This window comes from Tamandua tetradactyla, chromosome 17 (assembly GCF_023851605.1).
Source record: "Tamandua tetradactyla isolate mTamTet1 chromosome 17, mTamTet1.pri, whole genome shotgun sequence".
NCBI lineage: Eukaryota > Metazoa > Chordata > Mammalia > Pilosa > Myrmecophagidae > Tamandua > Tamandua tetradactyla.
Window position 1 is genome coordinate 528,211 of NC_135343.1, and position 23,515 is coordinate 551,725.

At 46.2% G+C, this 23,515-nt stretch overlaps 1 protein-coding gene across 2 annotated transcripts in view; it reads right to left on the reverse strand.

Annotated features, from left to right (window-relative positions):
• Window positions 1-20,524, reverse strand: part of TTL (tubulin tyrosine ligase) — a 43,159-nt gene extending 22,635 nt beyond the window's left edge. The window contains exons 1-5 of one of the 2 annotated variants that reach the window (XM_077133705.1): window positions 20,320-20,524; window positions 18,586-18,664; window positions 14,402-14,634; window positions 12,899-13,034; window positions 11,670-11,894 (exon numbers count right to left, since the gene is read on the reverse strand). In XM_077133705.1, the coding sequence (XP_076989820.1) occupies window positions 11,670-11,894; window positions 12,899-13,034; window positions 14,402-14,634; window positions 18,586-18,664; window positions 20,320-20,476 (830 nt within the window). In that variant the 5' untranslated portion in view covers window positions 20,477-20,524. Of the gene's footprint in view, window positions 1-11,669; window positions 11,940-12,898; window positions 13,035-14,401; window positions 14,635-18,585; window positions 18,665-20,319 lie in introns of both variants that reach the window. The other variant, XM_077133704.1, reaches the window with a different exon arrangement.
• Window positions 20,525-23,515: the final 2,991 nt, after the last annotated feature.

The window sequence follows — 23,515 nt, forward strand, 5'->3', positions numbered from 1 at the left end:
AAACTTATAAAGCATGTAATAACATGGATGGACCTAGAGAACATTATGCTGAGTGAGACTAGCCAAAAACTAAAGGTCAAATACTGTATGGTCCCACTGGTGTGAACCGACATTAGAGAATAAACTTGGAATATGTCATTGGTAACAGAGACCATAAGGAGTTAGAAACAGGGTAAGATAATGGGTAATTGGAGCTGAAGGGATACAGACTGTGCAACAGGACTAGATACAAAAACTCTAAAATGGACAGCACAATACTACCTAATTGTAATGTAATTATGTTAAAACACTGAATGAAGCTGCATCTGAGCTATAGTTTTTTTGTTTGTTTGTTTTTATATATTTTTTTGTATTTTGTATTTTTATTTTTTCTCTATATTATCATTTTATTTCTTTTTCTGTTGTCTTGCTATTTCTTTTTCTAAATCGATGCAAATGTACTAAGAAATGATGATCATACATCTATATGATATTAAGAATTACTGATTGCATATGTAGAATGGAATGATTCCTAAATGTTGTGTTAGTTAATTTTTTTTTAATTAATTAAAAAAAAAAAAAAGAACACCTCACCTCAGGCAATATATTGGATTCCACAAGGGTTCCAGGCACTAGAGCAATTTGCCAGAAACCTACACCCTCCAGATGGGTCCCTGGTCCAGATAACTCCTGAGACCTAGCCCAGCCTCTCCAGAACATCAGATAGTTCATCTCCCTACCCCATATTATTGACATGAAAAAGGTAGAATGGCCATAGCCCAAACACCCCTAAACAGAGGGATAGAAAGGGATAGAAAGATCAAAGGTGATGGTGGAGTTATACAGAGAAGATAGGATTTAACAAAAGAATATGACTGCCGAATCATTAAATTTTTCATATCTTTTAGTCTCCAGTATCTTAGAGCAGCTAGAAGTAAAAACCTAAAATTACAGAACTGTAACCCATACTGAACTCTGAGATCTGTTCTACAACAATTGTGCTGTGCTTTGAAATTTACTGCTTTTTTGTATTTATGTTATTTTTCACAAAAAAAGAAAAAAGTCAACTGTGATGATAAAAAAAAATTTATTCCTTCTAGCCTCCCATATTCTGGAGCAGCTAGAAGGAAAAATCTGAGAGGATGGTATGGTAGCCCATGACAAACTCTGGGATCTGTCCTGTAACTACGTATTGAAGAGTGCCTTGAAAACTACTGCTTTTGTCTTTCTTTGCCTTGTATATATGTTATATTACACAATAAAAAAAAGTTAAAAATAAAAGAATCCATTGGAATAAAAATTTCTTGTCCAACTTTTTCTTTTTTTAACCTTTGTTCCTCCTATTATTTATTTTTATTCCATATGTTCCACTCGTCTGTTGACAAGGTAGATAAAGGAGCATCAGACACAAAGTTTTCACAATCACACAGTCACATTGTGAAAGTTGTATCATTATTCAATCATCATCAAGAAACATGGCTACGGGCAGGCCACGGTGGCTCAGCAGGTAAGAGTGCTTGCCTGCCATGCCTAAGGACCTGGGTTCGATTACCGGTGCCTGCCCATGTTAAAAAAAAAAAAATGAAACATGGCTGGAACACAGCTCTACATTTTCAGGCACTTCCCTCCAGCCTCTCCATTACATGTCGACTAACAAGGTGATATCTATTTAATGCGTAAGAATAACCTCCAGGATAACCTCTCGACTCTATTTGAAATCTCTCAGCCATTGACACTTTATTTTGGCTCATTTCACTCTTCCCTGTTTTGGTCAACAAGGTTTTCTCAATCCCTTGATGCTGAGTCTCAGCTCATTCTAGGGGTTTTCTCAATCCCTTGATGCTGAGTCTCCGCTCATTCCAGGATTTCTGTTCCACATTGCCAGGAAGGTCCACACCCCTGGGAGTCAAGTCCCATGCAGACAGGGGGAGGGTGGTGAGTTTGCTTGTTGTGTTGGCTGGAGAGAGAGGCCACATCTGAGCAACAAAAGAGGCTCTCTTGGGGGTGACTCTTAGGCCTAATTTTAAGTAGGCTTGACCTATCCCCTGTGGGGTTAAGTTTCATATGAACAAACCCCAAAACTGGGGGCTCAGCCTGTAGCTTTGGTTGTCCACACTGATTGTGAGAATATCAAGAATTCAAACTTGGGGAGGTTGAATTTCCCCCGTTCTCACCATTCCCCGAAGTGGACTTTGCAAATACTTTTCTATTCACTGATCACTCTGGGATTTATTGGGGCATCACTCTGGACAAACCCAGAAAATCTCATGTCCTACTCAAGGTTCCATGTACTTATGGTGTTCAATTAAGTTATCTAAATTCTATTAGGAAATGCACTAGTCAAAATATAAATTTTGGGGCGGGCCGCGGTGGCTCAGCGGGCAAGGTGCTTGCCTGCTATGCCGGAGGACCTCGGTTCGATTCCCGGCCCCAGCCCATGTAACAAGGACGGAGAAACAGAATACAATAAAACAAGAGAATGTTTAAAGATGTTTCCCTTTCTTCCTTCCTTCCTTCCTTCTGTCCTTCCTTCCTTCTCTCTGTCTTTAAAAAAAAAAAAAAAAAAAAAAAAAAAAAAAAAAATATATATATAAATTTTGTACAAATAAAGTTTTTACTTTAGTCTCACACATAAGTTGAAATTTTTAAATATTAATTACCATCTATTTTCAGCACCCTGCAGTAATGACATTCCTTTGTTCTTCCTCATACAAAAACATTTTTTAAATTTGTACATTCAGTCACAATCATTATACACTCTAGGCAATCCTAGATTATACCATCTCAATCTTTATTGTCTATCTTTCTTTCTGATTTCATTTGTGCCCCCCAGCCTCCTCCCTCTATCATTCTCACATGCAGCTTCATTCAGTGTTTTAACATAATTGTATTACAGTTAGGTAGTATAGTGCTGTCCATTTCTGAGTTTTTGTGTCCAGTCCTGTTGCACAGTCTGTATCCCTTCAGCTGCAGTTACCCAGTCCCTATGTCCATCTCCTGGTGGTCTCTGTCCAACTGACTTTTAACCTGCATCTCCAAGTCTTAATACCATATTCGTTCCTATACCTTATCTCTATTGTATGAGAGACTACCCTTAATCTTTTTAAAACTAAAATAGCCCTTAAAATATCATAATCAAGAACAGATTAAAATTTTAATGCGCAAAACAAAAAAAGAAAACCCCAGCAGGAGTGAAGGGCAGGAGTGACAGGTACTCACACTCCAACACATAGAGGAAGACTGACAGCCAGGGGCAAACCAAAATTAAACACTACTTTTCATCTGCAAAAAGCTCTAGATTAGCACAACGCCCCTCTCAGGGTTTGTTTGGTTTTTTTTGGTGTCACCAGAGAGTACTCAGCAGCAGCACATCTTTTCTCAGCTGTAGTGGAAGCTAGGGGGAGGCTAGCTGGAAAAAAAAAACAAAATATAAAAGCAGCGAAGAGTGTTTGTAGCATCCAAGAAGCAATGCTCTGGACTGCACAGAACAAACCCGAGGGAGCACAGCACGCCCAGGGCCTTTGGCCTAAAGCAGGAAACCTCTCTCAGCACACTCGCTTTATCTGGTTACCCACATCCCTCGAGAAAACGAGTCTCTGGCACCTGCAGCTATTCTCTTCTCTGGGTGAGAGTTCACCAGGAAAGGTACAGCCGTCGAGGAACCCAGCAGCACAGAGACCCTGGCCAGCCTGCCTCGGACAAAGGAGAGCCTGAGGCCGTGGGGAAAGCAGTCTGGTGCTGAAGAGAAGTGGTTATCTCTGGCAAGCGTAGGCTTTGAGAGAGCTCAGGGGAGTCTCCTGAGGTGCTGGAAATGTCTGCAGCTTGATTTGCATCATGGGCGGCTGGGTGTGTGCACAGTTAAAATCTGCTAAGCTGAATCTTGCAGTTTTGTATTTTACTATATATACATGTCATAGCTCAAGTTTTTTGTTTTTTTGTTTTTTTTTAACATGGGCAGGCACCAGGAATCGAACCCGGGTCCTCTGGCATGGCAGGCAAGCATTCTTGTCTGCTGAGCCACCGTGGCCCGCCCATAGCTCAAGTTTAAAAAAAAAAATCCCTGCTGCATTTAGCAAATTTTAATAAATGAGTATTAACACTTAAAAAACCATTTCCAGGCACACTAAGAAGCCAGACCAAGAGAAAAAGGACAACAGAAAACAACACATAGATCAGGGGTTGGCAAACTTTTCCTGTAGGGGCAGACAGTAAATATTTTAGGCTTTTCAGGCTACATACATTCCTTTTCTTTTACATGTTTTAGAACCCTTTAAAACATGAGAAGCGATCTTGGCGCACGGCCGTTACAGATACGAGTGGCAGGGCAGAGCTTGCAGGCCCTGACATGCAATCCAGATTTTGGAATTATCAGAAAGGGCCATTAAAGAACAGTGGGTAATGTATTCAAGGAAACATGGGACTAATCGGAGAATTTCACAAGAAAAGTGCAATCTAATCTAAGAGTCAAACAAATTCCAGAACTGAAAAGCAGTATAACAAATTAAGAACTTAATAGATGGGTTTACGAACAGACTTGAACAAAGATTTTAACTTTTCAAAAACTAACTTTTTAACAGGTTTTAACAGCTGAAGAAAGAATTAGCAAACAGAAAGATTAGGAGAAAAATGAGTGGAAGCATAAAGACAGAGAAAAGGCTACATAAAAACTAGGGAAAATGTGAGACAGTAAAAAGGGTTAACATCCATGTAATCAGACACCCAGAAAGAGGGGCAAATGGGGCAAAAGCCATATTTAAAAGATAATGGCCATGAATATTCTAAATCAAATGAAATACACTAAACTACAGATTCAGGACGCACCAAATCCTATGTAGGATAAACTCAAACAGAACTACATCCATCCCACAATAAAATTTATAAAAATCCAGGGGTGTGAGGATGGTTCAGTGGTAGAATTGTCGTCTGCCATGGGGGAGACCCAGGTTCGGTTCCCGGTCCATACACTTCCCACCCCAAAGAGAATCAACAATGGTGCTGCAATAACGACAGTCATGTGCAAAAGAAATGAAACATGACCCCCACCATTTAGCATACAAAAAAAAAAAATCAGTGAACGAGAACCTTAAAAACAGAGAGAAATACATTAAGAGCACCACTGATAGCATGATTATAATAATGTTTTGTTTCATGAGCTGTAAAAAATGTAGCACACAAACACAAAATGTTAGTAACAGGAAAAACCACGTGTGAAATGGTCATATCGGGGAACTCAGTACTTTCTGCATGTTGTTCTAAACCTATAAGTTCTCTAATTAAAAAAAAAGCAATACTAATATTTTAACTGACCTCTCAACAGAACAGACAGCCAAAAGACAAGGGTATCCCACCTTTAATATGTTGGAAGAAATTAAATGCTGATATATAATCTAAACAATCTATTTCCAAAGCAAGTATCCTTTAAAAATGAAAACAAGAGAATTCATAGCCAGCAAACCTCACTTAAAAAGTAGTAAAAATTAGGGTTTTTTTGACAATAAAGAAAGTGGTCCCAGACAAAAGCAAGGAAATACAGGAAAGAAAGAGAAGGAAACTAAAGAGCTAAACTCTAGGGTAAATTTACACACCACACACAATGCTGGTGGTGGTACGGTGTGCGGGAATCCTGCATTTCAGGCGTGACTGTTCTGTAAACCACCACTTCCCTAATAAGGGAAAATACACATACGGGTGAATGTAAATGAACACTGGCTACCCAGAACAGCTCTGTCCTGTGGAGCTGTAAACAAACGTGGTATTAATGACCATCCGTGCCCCCCAGCCAATCCTTTATGCCGCCCCCCTGTTCCTCCTGCCTCCTCTCCACAGGTAACCACAACTTCGAATTTTATAGTTGTCATTACTCCATATGCACATCCCTTCAAATAATTTTTATTTCATTTTGTTTTTCCATTTATATAAATGAAATTGATGCAATTGCATCATCTACAGCTGTGTTTTTACTTAACGTTATGTTTGTGTGATACATTTACACGGTAACTGCCACTTATTCCTTTGGACTGCTGTATGGTACTTCTTGGCAGGACTACTCCAAAACTTATTTATCTGTTTTCCCATGGAAAGGCATGTGGTTTGTTTCCAGTTTTTATCTATTAATGCAGTACTGTCATAACTCTCAGCACACATATATCAGAAAAATCTTGGGAATATACCTGGTAACAGAATTTTGGGCTCATAAGAAATCAGCATGTACCAATCCAATAGGCAATGCCAAATGGTTTTCCAAAGAGACTGTACAGTTTATATTCCTACCAGAAGGGTACAAGAATTCTTGACCTGCATCCTCATATGCCCTTGATATCACGAGACTACTTAATTTCTGCCAATCTTACGGGAACAAGTGTATCACGGTAACACAGATTTACCTTTCCCTGATACCCAAGAACTGGGGCATTTCCACACGTGTGCCAACTGCCCACGCCTCTGCCCACCACTTGTGCCGCTGGCCAGTCTCTCCTGTCTTCCTCTCACTGATCTTTTGGGACAGAATCTTTACATTTTTCTATGACGTGGACACTAACCCTGTTGCTGTTGTCAGGGCAAATATTTTCTCTCAACCTGTGGCTTGTCTTTTCTCCCCACGGTGTTATTTGTCTAAAAGAAGTTCTCCATTTAACGCAAAATTAATAAACAATTTTACTTAAAAATATATGTAGTTTTAATATACATAACTAATCATAACCCAAAAGGTGGAAGGGGGTTAAGTAGTTGTAAATGTTTGCATTAAGCAAAAACTAGTAAAAGCACTAATTTTTGTCCAATAAGTGAAGGGTAAATATTTAAATCTCCAGGATAACCAATAAAACAGTAATAAGAGAATGTATAACAACCTACAATGTCCAAGATGACATTACAACATGGAGCAGAATTAGCTAAAAAACAGACAACAGAACCACGTTATACTGAAATTAGAAACAAACTGTAAAGCAGCTATGATTTCAGTGCTGAAGGGAACTGGGAAATCCAAAAAGGTGACACCAAAGAGGTGAAAAGGAGTCAAATAAAATATCTAGTACTAAAAATAAAAAAAACTCAAGGAATAGCTCCACAGCAGATTAGATACCACCGAAGGGAGGGCTGCGAGCTGAGGGTAAGCCTGCAGGCACTACTGAGGTGAAGCATAGAGAAACAGATGAATGAAAAACGCAGCAGAGAGGAAGAGACACGAGACACAGTGGTGGTGTCTTAGATGGGCCCCAGGAGGAGAGGGAGGGATATGAAACCTAAGGAACTGTTGAAGATGCAATGGCTGAGAATTTTCCCAAAGCAAAGACTTCAGTCCACTGAGCCGAGAAGGAGAACAAATACAGGGCGAAAGAAAAAGACATCTACATCCCAGACAAAGTAAAATTGCAGGGAAAAACCCTAAAAATAACTCGCATGAGAAGACAGGCTAATGTCAAAGGCAAAGGCTAATGAGGCTAATGAGGCAGAGGTGACATGGAGGCAACCCCATGGGCGAAGACAGGTGTTTACAGGGGCCACCTCCAGCAACCCAGGGGAAGGCAGAACAGCGGGCCAAGGCTGCCAGTCACTGCCACAGCAGAGACCCCCAAAGCTGTTCTGCAGACAGAAGCAAATTTACCCCAGTTGAAAGGTAGGGGGACGCAATAATGTGCAACAGAAATAAATTGTGCTGGTATTTCTAAATTAAACTTAAGTGCAAAAACATTAGTAACACCACCTTTGGGGGGTGAAATTATAAAAATTAAAGTAAATGACAGTAGCATATATGCCAGGAAAAGAACAAATAAGCGTTCAGCTCTGGTATAAGCGCCAATTAGCTTTAGACCTGCACATGCCGAGGACACACAGTGCAATCTCTAGGGTAACCACTAAAAGAAGAGGGAAAAAAGTATAATTCCCAAACTATCAGTTCAAAATACGTAAGAAATAAAACTCAGAATATGGAGAATAACAAAATTCATGTAAAGACGATAGATTTAAACCCCCAAAGTGCTCTAGTTAAGATACAAAGGTGATGAGGATGGTTAAAAAGAAACACAACTAGACGTGATTTATGAGAGACATGTAAAATGTGGGGATTCATGAAAGGATGAAAAGGATGTACTATGCAAAAACAACCCAAATAGAGCTGTGTAGCTATTTTATCAGACAAAATACAACTCAAAGCAGAAAGCAGTCCCAGCGGTAGAGGTGACACTGGCCAGAAAGTGAATGTTTCACATCAGCCCCGCTTACCCGGCCTCGAAGGCACAGAACGGAACGGGGAGATCCATGAGGGTGTTCATGTAGTCCACGGAGCTTTACCTTGGTTTTCCGCATAAATGTGAATTACACCTCACCCAAGAACACCACAGTTCTGTCCCACCGGTGGCCACGGAAAGCTCTGGACTAAACAGAGAGGAAGCCACTGAGACCTGTCGGAAGCCAGGGGAGCCACAAGCTGGCCGTGCGGGCCTCTCCTGCTCCCTTGGGGTTTTGGCTCCTCTCAGTGCGGCGTCAGGAGAAACCCTCAGAGAGCGCCCGTCTTTCTCCTTGGTGGGATGGGGAGTTGGGGGAACCCCAGGTATTTTCCCCCTCTCTCCCCTGACCGTGTTGCCCGAGAGAGAGCACAACTGTAACTGTGGGCACCAAAAGGGACCCAGCAAGCCAGAGGAGCTCTCCTGGCACCGGGCGGCTCAGAGGGGCTCTCCTGGGTCACAGTACAAACACACCAGGTCCCTGTGGGTGCCATGTGGACGGACAGACCCACAGCTGGGGCTCCAGACCTGACGTGGCCTCAGAACCACAGAAGGAGCCCTGGGGGGGTCACAGCCTAAATGGATTCCCTGCCCCTAAAATAGAGCTGGGCCACTGTTATCCAGAGGGTTGAACAGGCCCCACCATCTGAACAACACAATATTCAGAATATCCAGGATAACGCAACATACAAAGAGTCAGGAAAATGTGACCAAGTCTCAAGAAAAAAAAAAAAATCAGCAAATGCTAATCCAATTCTAAAATAACCCAGACATTTGAGCTGCCAGGCACAGACTTTAAGTAACTACTGAACCAACGCGCCATGAGGTAAGAGTGTACACACCTGGAGGGAACGCCTACACAGATTTCTCAGTAAACAGAAATAAAAAATGACCAAATAGAAATTTTAGAACTGCATCTACAACTACATCTGACATTTTAAAAATATACCGGATAAAAAAAATACACTGGAGGGGCTCACCAGTGAAATGGGTGTGACAGGAAAGAGTCAGTGGACATGAAGACAGAAAGTGCAAGAACAGAGAGAAAAAGGGTTGAAGAAAAAATGGACAGAAACACAGAGACCTGTGGGGCAGGGCAGAACGGGTCACCTTTGTGTCACTGGAGTCCGCAAAGGAGAGGTGCAGGAAAATACTTGAAGAAATGATGAGCCAAACTTTCCAATTCAGTAAGAGCCATGAATTCACAGGTTAAAGAGCTCAGCAAACTCCCAACAGGGTAAACACAGCCCAAGAAAATCCTGCCCTGAGGCATCATGATCAAACTGCTAACAAGCAAAGCAAAGCAATCCTGCAAGCAGGTAGAGAAAAACTGCCATGTTATTTACCCGGAGCAATCATGCCAGACAGCAGATTTCTCAGCAGAAACCCCAAGGCCAAAACGCAGTGAGGCATCTTTAAAACTGCACCCCTCTGGCCCCGCCAAAAGAACTGTTAACCCAGAATTCTAAGTCCAGTGAAAAACATTCTTCAGGAATAAGGCAAAATAACGACATTCTCAGATAATGGAAAACTAAGAGGCTTTCTTGCCAGCAGACCTGCTCTAAAAGAAACGCTAAAGGGGATTCTTAAGCAGGAGGGGACATGGCGTTGGAGAGGGACTTGGCACTTGACTACAGAAACGTGAAGTATCCGGGTGAACGAAAGACAGTGTCCCCCCTTCTCTTTGTAAAGCAGGGTTCTCACAGGCAGCATGTACTTGGGTCTCATGGTTTTAATCCAACCTGACAATACCTGTTGTACATACAAAAATATGTATGACTGTTGACAGAAAAATTTTAATAGCATAATTTATAATTATATAAATTAATTTGAGATTTCAATGCATATAGATGTAACACACGTGACAACTTACAGAGGAGGGAGGACTAATTGAACCATATGGTTTTAAGGTTTCTACATTTTTTTTAAAGTGGCAAATTATTAACTCTAAGACAACTGTAAAACATCAGAACGTATATTGCAATCCATAGAGAAACCATTAAAAAATACCATACAAAGACATAGAGCCAATACTCAACATACGTATTAAAAAGGAGCCCTAAAAAACTCTCAAAAAATTCAAAAAAGGCAACAAAGGGGGAAATGAAGCATAAACAAACAAAAAAGGAGGGGCAGATAGACAAGAAATAATAAAACGATGGATGCAAATCCAGCCACATCAGTAATTATATTAAATGCAAATGGTATTAACCCAATTAAGAGAAACATTGCCATATTGAACTAAAAAATAAAACCCAACTGCTGTCTTTAAGAAACACACTTTAAATTCCACGAACAGAATATAACGAAAGTAAAGGGACAGAAAAGTCACATCTTGCAAACACTCATCAAGAGAAAACTACAGAGGCTATATTCATATCAGATGAAAAATGACTTCAAAATAAGGAATATCACCTGGAAGACAGAAATCACACAATGATAAAAAGGTCAATTCCCCAAGAAGACATAATCCTAAATATATATACACCTAACAACCGATCTTCAAAATAAATGCAGTCAAAACTGATAAAACTTGAAGTAGAAATAGACAAACCCCTCATTACACATGGAGGCTTCAACATGCGTCCCTCAGGACTGGACCGAACGAGTGGACAGAGACTCGGCGAGGACGCACAAGACCCCACAGGCCTGGCAACCTTCATCAGTGGCAGCTGCACAGGCTCCGCCCGCTGACAGCCAAACACGGGTCCTTTCCAGAGCATGCGGAGCCTTCCTAAGACACACCGTATTCTAAGCCGTAAGACAAACCTCAACAGATGTTAAAGAAATGTAGCCAAAGTAAGTTCTCTGAGCCTAACAGAACTGAAACAGAAATCAATACCACAAAGGTATCTGGAAACCCCCCAAGAATTTGGAAGTCAAATAACAAATTTCTAAATAACTCATAAGTCAAAGATAAAATCATAAGAGAAATTTGGAAATCTTTTAATAAAATGAAAATAAAAACAAATCCAAAGTCAGTGGATGTAGCTAAATGAAGTACTTAGAGGGAGACTGATGGCATTAAATGCTTATTCTTTTTTAACAGAAATATCTCAAGCTAAAGAACTAACCCTTCAGTTTAAGAAACTAGAAAAAAAAAGGGCAAATCGAACGCCCCGCCAAAAAACAAAAAAAACCAGAAGGAATTAATAATAAAGAGTATAAGCCAAAGAAACTGAAAACAAAAGTAACAAAGAAAAATTAATAAAACCAAAGCTGTTTTTTTAAAAGACTAATGAAATTGGTAAACCTACAGTCAATCTGTCCATGTAAAATAGAAACAAGGCATACACTGCCAATATCGGGAATGAAAGAAGTGATTACAGGCATTAAAATGATAAGGGAATATGGCCAATAACTTTTGCCCATAGATGTGACAATTTAGGTGAACTGACTCCTTGAAAGGCACGTGCTCCCAAGCCCGCTCAAGAAGAAACAGATGGTTCAGAAAGACAGCTAGGTTACCTTATTATATGCTTGATTTGCAGTAAGATGCTACTTTCCAGGTTCAAGTTCAAAGCACTTGTCAGGTACCGATTGAACTCCTCGAAGAACATTTCATTCCCTTCCTCATACTTTCCGTAGTTCTTCGAGAACTCCTTCTGGATGCAGTGGTTGGTCAGGTGGCAGGTCTTGTCCTGGAAGTTGTCGGCGTGGTAGGGCTCTGAGGCGGTCCGAAGCACCCCCTCCCTGTAGAGGTAGATGTTATACTGATGATCCACCAACACCCAGCTTCTGCAAGTCAACGAGAAGACGGGTTCACTCGACTCACCCAAGGTGTCTCCACACCGTGTGGGTCTCAGTCCCACCCCGGACTCTCGATGGGGTGCGGGGAGGGGCCGAGCTCTAAAATTACAGCCCAGACGGTGGGACATCACCGCAGCGAGGGAAAAGACTTTCACTCAAGTGACCGGGCGACTTCGAGCCACTCAAAAGGGACAGCATTCTGGAGAGGTCTGGGTGGGGCGGTCTCTAAGGCTAACGATAAAACTCACATTCGCAGGGTTTGCTTTTCAGTCTTAAAAGGAAGACAGACTGCTCATTTTAAAGCTGACCTGACACAGGGTTGAGATTTAAGAAGTAGCAAGTCAAGCCACCAAGGAGTGACCATCCACGATGAAGATATGCCAGGGAGGGTGAGGGTGGGGTCAAGGCCGAGGGCAAGGGCAAGACTGTTTTAGTTCGGAAAGCTCCACACGACCTCTTTCTCCATATTAGTCCCTCTGCTCAGAAACTTAAAAAATTCATATACCTGAGGTTCCAAAGAAATCCAGAACAAATTTAAATCTGGGAGCAAATGTGGTCATGCATTTGTAAAATCCATAAAAAATAGCGAGGACATATTATTGGGCAGGGTCACAGGCTGTACCGTGTCTGAAGTATGGGTTAACTAAGCAAGCCCATATATTTATACTCTTCTCTTTGAAACCATGTGATTTTATTGAGAGAGAATATTAAAAAAAAAAAAAAAAGAAGGAAAATCTAAAACCTCAGTAACATTTTTGAGAAAAAAAATAAACATTGAAAGAAAAATAGGAACTTAGGTCCAGAAGCTCAGTTCCATTCAGCTGTGCTAAATTTCGGTAACATATTCAACACAGTGTAAAACACCACCACATTTCATGTGCCACTCAGCACGCATGCTCACTTTTTTCAGAGTAATAAAAACGAGAATGTAGACACAGACGGCTCACCGGATGTCGAACTTGCGCTGACCTGGCTCGAGGAGGAAAGGGTGCTCGAGATACTTCTGGATCACGTGCACCTGTCCCTGCGTGTCGATGAAATCCAGCAGCTCGGCAGCCTCGGAGGAGATGAGGATGCCTTCACCTGGTGGAACAGGGAAAGCAGAGGCTCGCCCAGTTCACCCCACAAGGAAAAGCTCTCTGCAAAGCCAGGCAGGAGGTTATGCCGGCAGAGCAGCCCACAGGGCTTTCCTTGGCCCACAAAGGCGCCTTCCCTGCACCCCCACCCCAGTCCCCGCATTCTCTTCCCCCCACCACAAGGGCACAATAGCTTTTTCCATTCGGATTGTCAGCACGGTCCTGGCAGGACCTTGCCACGACATTTCACACCTACAGGTATTCACGGTGTCTAAGCACTGAGCATTTACAGCGCTTCTCCATTTGGCTACAAACTCATTCAATTTAGCTCATTAATTTAATACTTTTGGGGGGCATGGGCAGCTGTAGGAATCAAACCTGGGTCTCTGGCATAGCAGGCAAGAATTCTGCCACCGAGTCACCACTGCACCACCCAAATCAGCTCATTAATTGAATGACCCGTCTTTTCTAAAGGCAGCCCCCTTTCTCAACACCCCATTTCTGTCTCTTGTCCTGCCATTCATTAGCCCCTTGCGCGGGAACCGCAAACCCACGTACAAAGGCCCTTTCCTCTCTTCTCACTACAGGATTGATTCTGGTTCATTTCCCTCAGCACCCAGATTTCCAGGCTCCTCTTTATTTCCACTTCCCAACTCTTTAGTGCACATGTGAGCCTCTTGCCTTCCGCAGCGCTTTGCAATCGGTTCTGGGACAGTCACCCAGGACACCACTTGAAGTGGCCGCGGCTCACGCTCCATAACACCTGGCCCCACCCTCCCAGGGGTACACCTCATCCCGACACTCCGTGGGTCGGCTGGTTCTTATCGAAAATTAACACACCCAACGCAGGGAGGCAGGAAAAATAATGGGAAGAAGGTAAGGAGATAAGACAGATACGTTTTTATAACTTTTGAAAACTATTATTGAAAAATATGCTATTAAAGGGAACTGGAGAAGTTGCCCATAGTCTTATTCCTAACAGTTAACTTCTTCCATTTTTCCCTCCTTTATATGTGGGCAAAGACGGTTCAAAGTGAACTCATTTCATGTTCTGTCCTCATTTCATATTGTCAATATTTTCACTGTTTCTACATTAACTTCACAATTATGCTAGTGACTGAAAAATATGTCGATGTAAAAACACTACAGATCTGTTTACTGACTGCTGGACCATGGGGCTGTTTCTCAATAACATGTTGCTATTACAGGTAGCGCAGTAGTAACTATCTTTGCTATGTATCACTCTTGTTTCTTTTTAATTATTTCCTTGAGTAAGCTTGCAGGACAGTGGTGGACACCAGCGCTGTCCACGCAGCTGTTTGCTGCAACAGGGGCCTACGGGGATAGAGAAGAGGCAGCAATAACGCAGCTCACCTTTGGCGCCCGCTGATGACTTCGCAATCCACACATTGCTCTCTCCACTCTCTTTCCTTCTGTTGTAAGAGGCCAGGAAGAACTGTCTTTCATCCGTCCTTGAGTTACTGATGGGCGGCTGGAATCCATCCTGCGCCGGGGCAACCGGCGTCTTCAGATTAGTTGGGTATATCACAAAGGACTCGGGGAACCATGCGCAGGACTCGGCCAGCTCGGGGCTCGTCTTCATTAGCCTGGCAGACGACAGAAGATCAGCCTTCCTTCTCAGTGCCATCCGTCATGAACCAGCTCTATTCAGAAAGGCCAGTCCTTTCCCAGGAGCTCAGGCGGACCCAGCTCCCCAGCTCCAGGCCAACCCCTGAGGGACACAGCGCAGTGCACAGGTGCCAGCACCCACCGCGGCGGCACAACCCCGGGGACGCAGAGAGGCCCCGTGCCCTTCGCCAGCCCCCTCTGAAACGCATGTCTAAGGGAGCGTAACTGGACGAAACCCTAAACCTATGTCTTTTCAACAAATACGTGGTGCTTGAGCCAGATCCAGTAAAAAACGAAGAGGAGAATGAATGAATTACTAGGATAACCAGCAAATGACTCCCAGCCCTCCGGGGAGAAAGGCTCCCTAGGAAGCCGAATTGCCCAGTGACTTAACTAAGCTCTTCACGTCTTCCTCTGGGTCGCCGGCCTGGCTATGGTGACAGAATACAGCACGGACCTTTCTAACGGGACAGGGATGCCAGCGGCCCTTACGAAGCCCCAGAACAGGAGGTGCAGCCAGGCCAGGGAGGGGCTGAGGCCTGGAAGGCTCCACTGTGCGAGGGCTTCGGCCCAGGGAGCAGGAGGCACCACCGTCACAGCCCCCAAGCCGGGATGTGGGCCCACGGAGGGCGAGCACATTTCCCAAGATCACAAGGCACTCAGTGACAAAGCCGGGGTGCAAGCCGAGCCCCCAAGCAGGCTCGAGCTCCCTTCTCCTTGGAGGGGGCCTGTGGTCCCCCACCTCTGGCTTCTGCCTGGGACAGCAGCGTCACTGGACGGACCCCTGAGAGCCCACTCGTGAGCTGATGGCATAATCTAAATTGAGATTAAAATAATGCTATTTTAAAGTTAAAGGAAACAGAATTCAAGTTACTGGAACTCGAAGGAACTATAATAAATGAAAATATCTATTTCTAACTCAGCCAAAGTTAAACTCTGTGTCCTCACAGCCCCAAACGGGGACCGTGATGCAGCTGATGTGACGGAAAAACCGAACCATACATTTTACTGAACTCCATGTAAAAGCCGAAGGAGTGTAGATCTCTCCCCTGCGGCTTTACTGTTTCTAGAAGATATTTCCCTTTAACGCTGCAAGCCTGAGACACCGTCGCTGAGTTTCAGTGTGTTTGTCAGGCCCAGGCGTCATTTCTAGGACTAACGTTATTAAAAGAAAAAACAAAATAGATGTACTACGGCTGAGAGATCTGAAGCGGAGGTGGAAGGCTCCTGTACGGCCTCAGCCAGAAAGCACATTTAATGTGGTCCTTACAGCACGGGCTGCAGTCAAGGCTGTGGATACTAGGTTGGTAACTAAGATGAAGTATAATTACCTTTAATTAAATAATAAGAATGTACCTTTTAAAATGTAAAGGCATACTAATGATGAAGAATCAAATAGAGACACAGAAGCTAAAACAGCACTCAGAATAGTAATGAAAACAAGCTGAAAGAAGGTATGTCACAAATTTCACAATGAATGGCAACTGCAATTTACCAGCAGAACGAAAAGGCTGCTCGTCTGTTATGTAAACAAGGTATTTTTAGCAAGTACATAGTGATTTGATAAACAGTTTCCTCTCAGCAGTCAAAAAAGAAGTGATAAAATTAGCGAACTGCAACTAGAAGTAAATATACACAAAATTTTTTAAAAACTACTTTTGAAAAGGTTCTGAGCTTGTAAATTTAGCCAGCTATTAATTGGCTTGGATTCTCACACAAGGAAAAGCATTTTAGATGGAAAAATGGTAAAAGAAATTATTTTGAAGAAAATATTTAAAAAGATATTTTATAAACAGCGAAAGATCTCCAATTAAGCAACAAACAATTATCCATGAGGACAAGGCCATTTTAGCAATCAAAGCTTAACTGATTCAAAATATGAAAAAGCACAAGTACTTCTCTCTAGCTTTAGGTAAGTCATGTGACATCAGAGATGCTCCCCAGTGAATACTTTGGGTATGTTTTGTCACAAAGGACTTCCAAACATATGATGAAATACTGCCAAATTAAAGCCTGAAAAAAAATCAAACACATGGTGTAGATATTTCTAAAACTTTTACATTCGCCAAAGAAGAATTCCATCTACATAAAAAAAAAATTAGTTTCTATCATGACAGAAAGTGCTACAAGCTAGGTTAGGTTAAAAACCTTCATTTACCGGGATTTTAAGAGTGCTGATGTTTCATTACACTACATGGTACATAAACAATTGCGCTCAGTTTCCTGAAGGAGACTCTGGAAAGTGTCACCGATGCAGCAGTTAAAATGCTTCAGTATACACTGCAAATGCTACAATGATTCACTAGTTCACGGAACTACTGAAAGAAACAGAAAACACATTTAGTGATACTGTGTTCCTTGCCAATACTAAGTCATGAAAGATTTTTATCAAGATACATGTTACCATCAGTCCAGATTTTCTTGAAATAAAAGGAATGCTTCCCAAATCATTATTTTCATTCAATAATTTATTTCATTCAACAATCAAAGATTAAAAATGGCATTTTCTCACCTATATCACACTGTATATGGTCAAGCTAAAAGGAACAGAAAAATTCATTTCTAACTAGGTGAGACAGGTATGAGAATTTATGCTGTTAACTTCATAATACAAATCAATAGGAATGATGAACCATGTTTTTCTAACGTGACTCCAATTACAGAGATTTTAACATCAGGCAAACCAGCTGCAAAAACTAATGAGAGAGAAAAAAGAAAAGAAAACAAAACAACAACAACAACAAATGAGAAATTTGAAGAAATCCTGATTGATAGATTTAGGGTTGCCTTTCAATTTACGCAATACCCCTTTGAATTAGTAATAATGTGTTGAGACAAGAGTTGGTAAATTTACTTAATTTGTACAGATGGACCTAAAATTGATATGCTTTGGTTTCTAATAAAATCAATTACTCTACAAAAGGTGAACAAGTTTTGCCTGTGTGGATGCAAATATTAAAGAAAAATAATTTTCTGGTACTCAACCCAATTACTGAAAAACTTTTACATATGTGGAAGCACTTAAGTATGTAAACTGACTTTTTCAACCATAAATGTTATGAAATCTGAACACAGATCACGTATTTCCAATGAAAGTGTAGCTCTGAACTGAGAAATCTGTAACACGCCAAATTTTGAAGACCCAGAATGAGACAAGACTGCAGGAGATGCAAGCGGCTATGCCACACCCACCAGCCGTCTGGAAGGAGTCCTGGCGGTGCCCGAAAGAGAGCTTTTAGGTGGACACTGAGAGCTGGGACAGGTGTTGTCCAGGGCCTTTTCCTAAATTAGCTCGATTAATCCTCTCAACAGGGAAGGAAACCCCACGAAAGCCAAACATTTCCTAGTCCACCTGTCCCCACAGCTGTGTCCCCTGGGCGGGCCTGGGGCTGAGGGAGGAGGACATCTGCCCACGCAGGGGAAGTGGGGGCCTTCACTGCTGCCCAGGCCTCCTGCCAGCTCGAGCTGCGGCCCCCCCCTGCAGCGTGAGCACCACGGCTCCCTGCCCAGGCCATCCCTTTCCCACGTGCGGCCTGGAAATGCCCAGAGACCACCCAGCCCCGGCCCTGCCTCAGGGTGCCCAAGTCGGAGGCACCTTCACCCCAGGGCCGGCCAAGGCTGAGGCTAGAGTGCAGCGGAGCCCCCTGCCTGGCTTCTCCCCCAAGGTGGGCACCCAGGAGCGGGAGCTGCAGGTCCCTCTTCTCAGGATGACCAGAACGTAATACCCCTCATCAAGCAGTAAACAGCAAGTTCCGGGTCATTATCACAGGCTGCGCAGAAGCCCCAGCACTGATACTTGTTGGCTTTCTAATAAAGGTACTTTTACCCTTTAGAAATCATCAGTGATTCCACAGTCCGGCTCAGGTTCTCAGGAAGAAAGCTAAGCCCTCTAGGTAAGAAACTGGAGGAGGAGGTAGTACAGAACTTACTTCACCAGAGAAGCTTTGCGGCACAGTCTGTCGGCCCCTCTGTAGTAGTTCACCAGCTGCGCCAGCCCGGGCTCGTGCCCTGTGAAGGAGAGACAGGGCTCAGGGGAGAAGAGGACTGGGGGGTCGGCCGCAGGACGAGGGGGGACTGGCCATAGGACCAGAGGGGATCGGCTGCAGGACTGGGGGTGGGGGGTGGGGTGCAGAGGGCAGCCACAGGACCAGAGTGGGGGGATCGGCCACAGGATGCAGGGGTGGGGGGACCGGCCGTAGGATGGGGGGATCAGTGGTGCCAGCCCAGCTCGGGACTGGCCATCAGAAGGGAAGGGCTGGCTGCCCTGCAGTCCCCGATCTCAGTACCTGCTAAGGACTCCCCCCTCCCCACACTGCATGATGACATCAGCCTCGCAGGTCTGCCAACACCCACACTGCCTCTTCTCCTCGGTGACTTGGGCCTAAGGGATCTCTTCTCTGGCTTAAAACATGTGGCTTACTAGTCACCCCTGTCCAGTAAGGCTAGTTGACTAGTCCTGCAGCCCACGTCCCCATCCTTCTTTCCACAGAAGTCAAAGGTCCTCGGACAGGTGCAGCCGCTCTGGGGAGCAGGAGAAAGAAGGCGGTGGAGAGGGTGTGCCTACAAAATCAGAGGGTCTGGAATGGCCAGCACCCCAAAGGGAACTTCATTTCGCCTGATCCTATGCATGTCTCCTCGGCTCTAAAGCTACAGCAGAAGGATACAAGTAAAAATGAAAGCTTAACTTTTTTTGCTTAGAATCCTAACAATATTGCGCTTTTCCATAACAAAAATGAAAACAACACCAACAAAGGGTTTTGAACGGAAGGTGCCAGCGGTGGGCATCCTTCACTGCGAAACGCACAAATCAGTTCCCGCTCCCGGGGGCCGCCCGCGGCCTTCCCAGCGCCCCCTCACCCGCCCACCCCTAGCCGCTTTCCCCACCCCTCGGGGCGGCACGGAAAGCACCCAGCCATTACGGGAGGGATGCGATGCTTTTCTCCCCTTAAAACCCGACGTCTACCGAACCGCTGCACGGGCGGCGCCCGCGGGATGTGGAGCCCACGGGCCTGCGGACACCTGGGGTCGTGTCGCTGTTAACAGGAGCCCTGCGCCCCGCACGCCCGGGAGGAAGGCCAGGGCCCAGAAGGGGCGCGGCCGGCGCAAGGGGGAGGTCAGGCTCTCTGCGAGCCCCGCTCCCGTCCTCTCGCCTCTCGGTGCCGAGAGTGTCCCGACGCGGTGGCGCAGCAGAAGGGCCTCCGGGGCCCACCCGAGACTTTCTAGCATCGGCCGCCGCGCAGGCCCTCCTCGCGGCGGGGTCACCCCGTGATGTGACGCGCCGGCCCGGGGCCGTCCTCAAGAGAGGCTTCCGGGAGGGTCGACGACCCCGCGGCCCGGCCCCGACCCCCAGCTGCCCAGGTCCTCCTCGGCCCTCCCGCAGGCCGGGGCGGGGCCGTGGGGCCTCGGACCCGGAGCCAGGGTGTCCCCGGGCCGTGGGGCAGGGCCGGGCAGCCCGGCCGCGCGCGCACAAAGGGGAAGCCGCGCCCGGGGCGGGGAGGGCCTGAGAGCCGAGCTCCCGCCCCGCCCGGGCCCGCTCGCCCCGCCGCCCTCTCTGGCAGCCCCCGCCGCGTCGGAGCCCCGCGCCCCAGCGCCCACGGCCCGGAGGGCGCCCAGCAGGGCCCGGCCATTGTCCGCGGCAGCTCGGCCCCGACCCCGGGGCTCACCCAGCCTCCCGAAGGGCAGCCGGTTCCTCTCGCCCAGCATCAGGTTAAAGCGCGGGTTGTCCCGCCTCAGCCGCCTCCAGTGGCCGCTGGCGAGGAGCAGCCGGGCCACCTCGGCGTACACGCTGCTGTTCTCGTCGCGCACCACGAAGGTGTACATGGCGCAGGCCGCAGGCACCGCGCGGAGGCGGCCGCAGCGCTCGCCCGGGCCCGGCCCCGCAGCCGCCGCGAACCCCAGAGCGCGCCCCGCCCCGCCCGGCCCCGCCCCGCGGCCCCGCGGCCTCCCGCCGTCTCCGCCCCCAGCACCGCCCTCCGCGTGAGCCCGCGCGCCCCCGCCCGCCGAGCCCGGGACTGCGGAGGCCGCGGGGGGGGGGTGGGGAGGACGGCGCGGGGGGGGGGAGGACGGCGCGGGGGGGAGGACGGCGCGGGGGGGGAGTGGCGCGGGAGCTGGACACCCGCACGCGGCCACCTGCCCAGGGCCCGGCCCGCGACTGCCGGCAGCGGAAGAGGCTTCTGGCGGGGCTCGCTCCGGATCTTCCAGATAGACGGTCAAAGAGACGTTTTATGGATAAAACCCCCAAAACATCGTAAGGTTCCGTCCGGTGCCCGAGGCCATCTGCGGAGCCCCCGGAGCCTGGGCCCCGCTCCTCGCCCTTTGTGCGCCAGCGCTTGGGGCCCCGCTGTGCCGCTTGGCGTCCCGCTGTGCCGCTTGGCGTGGTGAGGGGTGGGCGTATAACGCCCCCGGGGCCCCCACCCAGCCTTCCTTTTAGGAAATAGCTTAAGGTGCGTCGGACGGACAGAGGACAGTGACCCTGGCGTCCCGTGAGCTGCCCGCCCTTCCTCACGAGCTGTCCCCCAGCCACGCGCCTCGGTCCTTCGCGCTTCCTCGGAGTGAGGATCCCCGGGACCTGCCCCGCGCTCGTTCTAGAAGTAACACCCTCCCCGCTCCTCCTCTCCGCCCAGCTCGAAGGCGTGTCCTGGCTGCAGGAGCTCTGCGCAGAAGTGGGGCGGGCCCCGAGGTGCAGGGGCGCATGGGTCCCCGCGGCTGGTCTGGCCACCACCCCCGGCGGCCGGGCTGCCCCGCCTCCCCCCCCCCCCCGCACCCTACGCTCTCCCCTCCCCGCTGGCCACCTCCTGTCCCTGCCTCGCCGCCCCTGTCCTGTAAGCTGATTCTTGGGGTGACCTCCCCCACGACCTGCCCTCCCTCAGGTCCCTGCATCAGGGCCACCTTTTGTGGACCCCGGCTGGACACCTGTGTCTCCGCAGCCCCCGCCCCTCCACGGACCCCACTAGGGACACAGGAGCCAAGGAACGTCCAAACCCGACGGTCCCTTTTCTTTTTCTCACTGAAGTTTGCCGCGAACCCCATTTTTGGTTATTTTGTTTTGAATTTTGGCCTTCACTGCCTGACCCCCTTTTCTTGACCTGGGTTTTCTCGCTGCTCCCTTGAGCTCCGTTTTCGCGGCCCCGGCGGATCAGCCTTGTAGACAGTCCCCCCCCCCCTCTTCCACCGTGACTGCAAAACCTGGAGAAACGGGCCCCTCCCGCCAGCCTGGCTCCCCGGCGGGTTTCCCACCGCAGCTGTACAGAAAGGCTCATGTTGGTTTTTTTTTTACCCGGGGTTGCCGAGCCTCAGACCCCGTGGGCGGCTTCGCGGAGGTTCTCCTGACCGAGCCTCGCTTCTCCTCGGACAGGTGACTGTGGTTCCTGCGCCGGAGACGCCAATCGGCCCATGGGCCCCAGGCCCGGGTCCCGTGTCAACCCCAGACCCCGGCAAGACTGGAACAAAACGATGCGGGGAATTTACCAAGATGGGCCATGAGCCGGTGCAGAGCTAGCCTCAACGAACGTCAGACAGGTACTGAAATTATGTTGAGCACTTTCTCTGACCACAGTGGGATTGTTTCCTGGAAGTGAAGAAGGACACGTCTGAGAAGCCGGTGAATCCTTGGAGAAATGACAACGGAAAGATGGTAGCCAAAGCTGTGAGTGCGCGGGAGCTCACAGCCTAAAGTACAAACGCTAGGAGAGAAGTCAGACTGGGAATCATCCAAGCTTCCATCTCATAAAACTAGAAAAAGAAAAATCAGACTCAAAGTAGAAGGAAATAAGTAATAAGAGGAGGAACCTAGGAAATAGAAAACACATATGCAGTAGAAAAATCAACAAAGCCAAGAGGTTTTAAAAAAATATTTAAATTGTTAAACATTCAAGAGCAACAAAGAAAAACTGAAGAAAGCACAGATAACCAGTATCAAAAGGGGAACACCACCCCAGAGCCTGATGACATTTAAAAGAATAAGATATAAACAGCCTTTCCCAAGGAATGTGACCATTTAAATCCAATAGACAAATTCTTGAAAAATGCAGTTTATCAAAGCTACAGAAAGAAATGCATAATCTGGATAATTCAACATTTTTTAAAGATTGATTCTGAAAAAGGGAAACTATAAAAAATGGCTTAGTGGCTGGGGTGGGGAAGGGGTTGGCAGGAAGGGACAGGAGGTTTTGCCGGCCAGCCCTGGCTGTCCGGTAGCTGTGAGCACACCGGCACATTTGCTACAACTCAGGGAACTGAACGCTAAAGTGGGTGGACTTGATTGTGTGCAAATTATAACTCAAAAAACCTGATTAAAAGGGCGGGGCGGGGGAGGCCATTACTAAAATTCCTTCCTCAAAGAAAGCCACGAGATCAAACAACTTCACTGGTGAATCCTTAACATTTGAAAAAACAAACCAAAAAACTTACAGAAACTGTCCCACATATAGAAAAAAGAGGGAATACGTCTCACCTTATTCTGTGAGGCCAGGATAAGTTGATTTCAAAACCCGACAAAGACATTATATATCATTGTCTTCCATGCAGAGATTTTAAAATACTAAAGAAAATGTTAGCAAAATATAATCCAATAATATATCTAAAAAGTATAATATATCACAACCCAATGAAGTTTATTTCATAAGTACGAGGGTGGTAGCACATGAAAAACTTGATCGCTATAATTTATCATATTAGCAGAAAAATCATATGCTTATCACAAGAAAAAGCAAGAAAACTCATTTAATATAATCTAACAACTATTCAAGATTTTAAAAAATTTTAGCATATTAAAATGGAAGAAATTTTTCTTAACCTGATAATGAGTATTTACAAAAATCCTCCTGCAGTCTTAGTACTTAATGTTCCACTTGTCATTGA